Source organism: Diaphorina citri, unplaced genomic scaffold (assembly GCF_000475195.1).
Source record: "Diaphorina citri unplaced genomic scaffold, Diaci psyllid genome assembly version 1.1 scaffold4758, whole genome shotgun sequence".
Classification (NCBI taxonomy): domain Eukaryota; kingdom Metazoa; phylum Arthropoda; class Insecta; order Hemiptera; family Psyllidae; genus Diaphorina; species Diaphorina citri.
In genome coordinates, this window is record NW_007382151.1 from 2,626 (window position 1) to 7,500 (window position 4,875).

Here is a 4,875-nt window from a genome sequence, read left to right on the forward strand (position 1 = left end):
GATAATATTTGTCCAATAATCCTAGTTATGATAATATTTGTCCAATAATCCTAGTTATGATAATATTTGTCCAATAATCCTAATTACCTATGATAGGTTTTACTTGTCCACTATCCTGCAGTTAGCTCAAGCTGTCCACTAGATAGTGGGTACCAGGAGTAGTACCAGTGTTCACACGAGGACCCACAGAATAACAGCTTGTCACACATGGGTTTTCCAGTAGGACCTTGACTAGGCTACGATTAGTCGCGCCCTATCAATAGTCAATAGCAATAGGTAACCTAATAAACAGCTGACCGAATGTAATCGAGAGCTTGCCTTGTTGAGTTAAACCAAGACAGTTGGAATCAATCTGGGTATTTGGATTCAAGTAAGATAGCTACTGAGTACTGACTGATTAAGGTGGTAATGCTGGTAGCGAGTCATTCTATGACTCCATGCACCTATGACTGGTGTAAAATAGGTATAAGATGCGTCTACCTAAAGAACTTAGAGCATTAATTTAAAATTTAAAATGTCAGCTCTGTCAGTTTTTCAGTCTCTGTAGGTAGGTAGTTAGCTTGGAAAGTACTAGAGCCTATCTTGTAAGCGCTAGGTCGCCTATGTCTACCTAAAGAACTTAGAGCATTAATTTGAAATGTCAGCTCTGTCAGTTTTTCAGTCTCTGTAGGTAGGTAGTTAGCTTGGAAAGTACTAGAGCCTATCTTGTAAGCGCTAGGTCGCGGTTTAGAAGTCACACCAACTCAGTGGTGGCAAGTGTTTACCTCATACTAGATGTCTAGTCTAGAAGTGAACTGAAACAAAAACTTCAGCGTCAAATATGAAGCCAAAGTTCTCTCAGGCTGTGTCCACACGTAGTCGACGGCGCGCCGTTGATCGATCGACGAGGTGGAGGTGGATCTATGTTGTCGAGGCAGTGTATGGTTCCAGTCGTTGTCAATCGACGGCGTCAACTATGTGTGGACACAGCTTTAGGCTTGTCTCATATTAGAAGCGTAGACGCTCAAATTTTAGTCCCTTCAAAACCAAACCTATGAAAACGATAGAGAGTCTCTATAGATATTGTAAAGCATTTTCATAGCTTAAAAAAAAAAAAAAAAAAAATGAACGTTATTTAATTTATTTGATGAGAGAATTCTTCTGAAAAACCAATAAATCGAAACTTATAAAATAAAATAAAAAATATACAGTGATGTTAAACCAGAACCAAGCCACGGATAAGTTTACTCACCTAGGCGGTACGCATGGCTCAGCGTCCGGCCACTATTGTAACATCACCCTGAGGGGGAGCACCACTAGCTCCATGGTCGTCTGGTTCTACACACACCGATTTAATTACTTGGTTCATATCAGTTTATTAACACACATTTTTCTTCTCAATTATAATTCCAACACACGTCTTTAGTAGAAACAAATAAAATGGGAATATTTTTATTTCTTCAAAATATTTCAAATAGACGTGGTAGAAGACGATCGATTTCATGGTCAAGGCTAGGTTTGTGATCAATGTGCTTGTGGGTACTATGACTTCGTTGATGGTTTGGATATTTTTATGGCTGGAACGCGATTGTTATTGAAAGTGTGTGACTGAACCGGAGATCACGGAAATGATTGGAAATATCCATTTTCCTGAAATTTTATGGGTCATTTGTACAGGTTAAGGGACATCCAGCCATCACTTTGTGTGCACTAGGCCACTAGGGACATCCACTTTTTTCTGTGGAGGTTAACTGGGGTTAAAGAGCTACATTTATGGAAAACTAGATGTAAACTACGTCGTTAAATCATCCGTGATACAACCGTTTCTTAGAAGTCAAATGTTGACTTGGGAAAACCAGAAAAAATCAAGGAGAAGACTAGAATAAGGTCCAAACACATCTTCAAGTCAAGGACTTCAGCAGTTTAAGTTCTCACTTCTACCTAAGTACACTAGGTACCCACTCAAAGGCAGGATTCTCACCATCCGTGATACAACCGTTTCTTTAGAAGTCAAATGTTGACTTGGGAAAACCAGAAAAAATCAAGGAGAAGACTAGAATAAGGTCCAAACACACATCTTCAAGTCAAGGACTTCAGCAGTTTAAGTTCTCACTTCTACCTAAGTACACTAGGTACCCACTCAAAGGCAGGATTCTCACTTACTCAGCTCTTCCACCCAACACCCCTTTGACCTTTTGTAATTTAAATTGTGAATTTATTGTTCCAGGATTTGGCAGCGCCTCATAGATATGTCAAGGATGGGCAAAACGATTGTGATCACAACCCACTACATAGAAGAGGCCAGACAAGCTGATGCGGTAAGTCACGTTAACATACGACTTTTACGTCACTGTACGTATTATAGTGTAATAGTCCTAAACAAAAATGACGCGGCACACAAGGGATCAAAAAGAGACCGTCTTAACATAATAATAGGTCACTGTATAACAGCTAAGGTTTCTGGTGACCGGGGGTTTTACCCTCCATTTGGCGACAAGCTACCCGCTTCTTCACGTTCCTCTCACAAAGCCTGAGTAGGGCCGGGAAAAGCCAGCAGCATGTGATTGCCAAGATGGCCATAAGAAAAAATTTAGCTCAGTTCTTGGACCCTAATATGGAAGCTTCTTTTCTGGGTGTCTTTTACACTTGATTGAGCCACTAGACTAAAAACGATTGTGATCACAACCCACTACATAGAAGAGGCCAGACAAGCTGATGCGGTAAGTCACGTCAAATGAACAACCGAGTTTTACGTCACTGTACAACAGCTAAGGTTTCTGGTGACGGGGTTTTACCCTCCATTCGGCGACAAGCTACCCGCCTCTTCACGTTCCTCTCACAAAGCCTGAGTAGGGCCGGGAAAAGCCAGCAGCACGTGATTGCCAAGATGGTCATAAGAAAAAATTTAGATCAGTTCTTGGACCCTAATATGGAAGCTTCTTTTCTGGGTGTCTTTTACACTTGATTGAGCCACTAGGTGAAAAGTTTACTGACCAAGGTACTCGTTCAGTGATAAGTTTTACCTAGATAATTGATAAAAGATAAGATAAGGCAAGATAAGGTCTTTATATTTTATATTTTCCAAGATCACGGGTGACAGGAAACTAGGGTTGACGGGGATTTGTTTTCCTGGCGGATTCCCAAAGTAAACTGAACTTGAACTTCACAATAATGACCATTAGTTATCTATAATGATTAATACTGGTTAATTTCTTTTCAAAACCATGCCCGTGGATGTAGACTTGTAATCTAAGGGTAGGTACGTAGATCGAGTTTATACGATGAGGGTGTTGGATTTTTAACGGCAAACTTGTAGGTACAATATTAATATTAACATAACCTCTCCAGGAAAGCAGAAAGATGTTATTAGGGAGTTGTTCTAGAAAGAACTTTTCGTCAGCCTAGTTAGCTTGGCGTAGCGCGTCTGCCTTGTAAGCACTAGGTCGGATATACGATTCCGGCTCGGGGCGGATTTTGTTCTAGACAGATAAAGTTCTTTCTCTACCTGATACCTGATGAGCACACACACCATCAGATAGACCTGACAAGCGGACCTGATCAGTTTGCTGTCACAAGGGATCAAGGGAACACAGGCCAACATGTCAATAGAACATGTTTTTAACGTATTATGTTCCTGTGTTTTCCTTGTCATAGGTAGGTCTAATGCGAAGCGGCGCTCTCCTCGCGGAAGACTCCCCATCGTACCTCCTCGAATACTACAACTGCTCCACTCTCGAAGACGTGTTCCTATATCTCTGCGAGCAAGATCAAAACAACAACGCCTCCAAACAGACCAACGTCCCCGCCAGCTGTGATAAGCTGAGGAGTCTGCCCAACGTCGAAGAATCGACGGTGCTCGTCGGAAAGCGATTCAGTTACAACCGAACTGAGTTTGCAAGATGACTCGAACCCACAACCTGCGGACTGTGAAGACTAGAATGAAGACTGCCAGAAGATGTTCTGTGAGTACCAGATTTGATACTACCTATTATTGGCGATGACTGTTTTTCTTTTAGTATTCACGCACTTTATTAGGAAACAATCTTGTCAAACTGTTTTTCCAAATCAAATCTTGTGTTTTACAGCCTGGTCACACCAAACGATTTTTTTTTTCCGAATTTTCCTTCGTGGACAATGAATGTGAACATCCCAATGCGAATTCATTTGTAGACAAAAAGTGATAGAGAAAAACTCAATATTTCCTGAAACTTCACAAAGTTACCAAGTCCTCCATTAAGACGAAGAAATTTTTTTTTCGTGTAGTGTGAACGGGCTGTTACTATTGAAAGATTTGAAATTGTAATTTAAAGTCACTCTAGGCTGTCCAATCAACCGAGTGATGTAGGATTTTGTTACAATTTTGCGGATCCGTGCTCTGATTTTAGTTTAACATTTTTAGTTTTAATATTGTGATATAGGGAAAATGACCTAATAGTCAACTCCAAGCATTTGAAATCAACATATTATGACATAAGTAATCCTGCCAGGAACATTTGACTTGACTCTTTTTCCCTAGTCCATAATAGGAAGTGTAGTAGATTTATGTATATGTCGGGGCGCGGTGGCCGTCCTCGAGCTCTCCCTCTTCGAGTAGAGAGGACATAATAAACAAAGCAAACAAAACACTAACACGGGTAGTAAAATAAAAGGCAAACACGAAAATTACACAATATAAGAATGAGAGCAATTAACTTTAATTATTAACAGTATTGAAAAGACAGTTTAAATGAAATTGCAGTTAGAAGCTAAAGTTACCTATCTAGAATGTTTATTTTGAACTTTACAAAATGGATACTCCCGTCCCAGATCCTACCAATGACACAACGACTTAGCGAACTATATCGGCACTTGTATACCCTTTGATTTCTTAATCCAGACTGATCCAAAGAATCAAAA

General features: G+C 40.2%; 1 protein-coding gene across 1 annotated transcript; it reads left to right on the forward strand.

Annotated features, from left to right (window-relative positions):
* Positions 1-1,192: 1,192 nt before the first annotated feature.
* LOC113472324 (ABC transporter G family member 23-like) lies at positions 1,193-3,882 on the forward strand. The gene is made up of 3 exons (XM_026832015.1): positions 1,193-1,314; positions 2,207-2,297; positions 3,634-3,882. The coding sequence occupies exons 1-3, from the start codon at positions 1,193-1,195 to the stop codon at positions 3,880-3,882; spliced, it is 462 nt and encodes a 153-aa protein (XP_026687816.1).
* Positions 3,883-4,875: the final 993 nt, after the last annotated feature.

Excerpts from the sequence above, each read along its gene's own strand:
- LOC113472324 (XM_026832015.1), top strand. The coding sequence starts at position 1,193 with ATGTTAAACCAGAACCAAGCCACGGATAAGTTTACTCACCTAGGCGGT. Across the intron at positions 1,315-2,206 it reads ACTAGCTCCATGGTCGTCTG|GATTTGGCAGCGCCTCATAG; the intron begins GTTCTACACACA and ends TTATTGTTCCAG. Across the intron at positions 2,298-3,633 it reads AGGCCAGACAAGCTGATGCG|GTAGGTCTAATGCGAAGCGG; the intron begins GTAAGTCACGTT and ends TCCTTGTCATAG.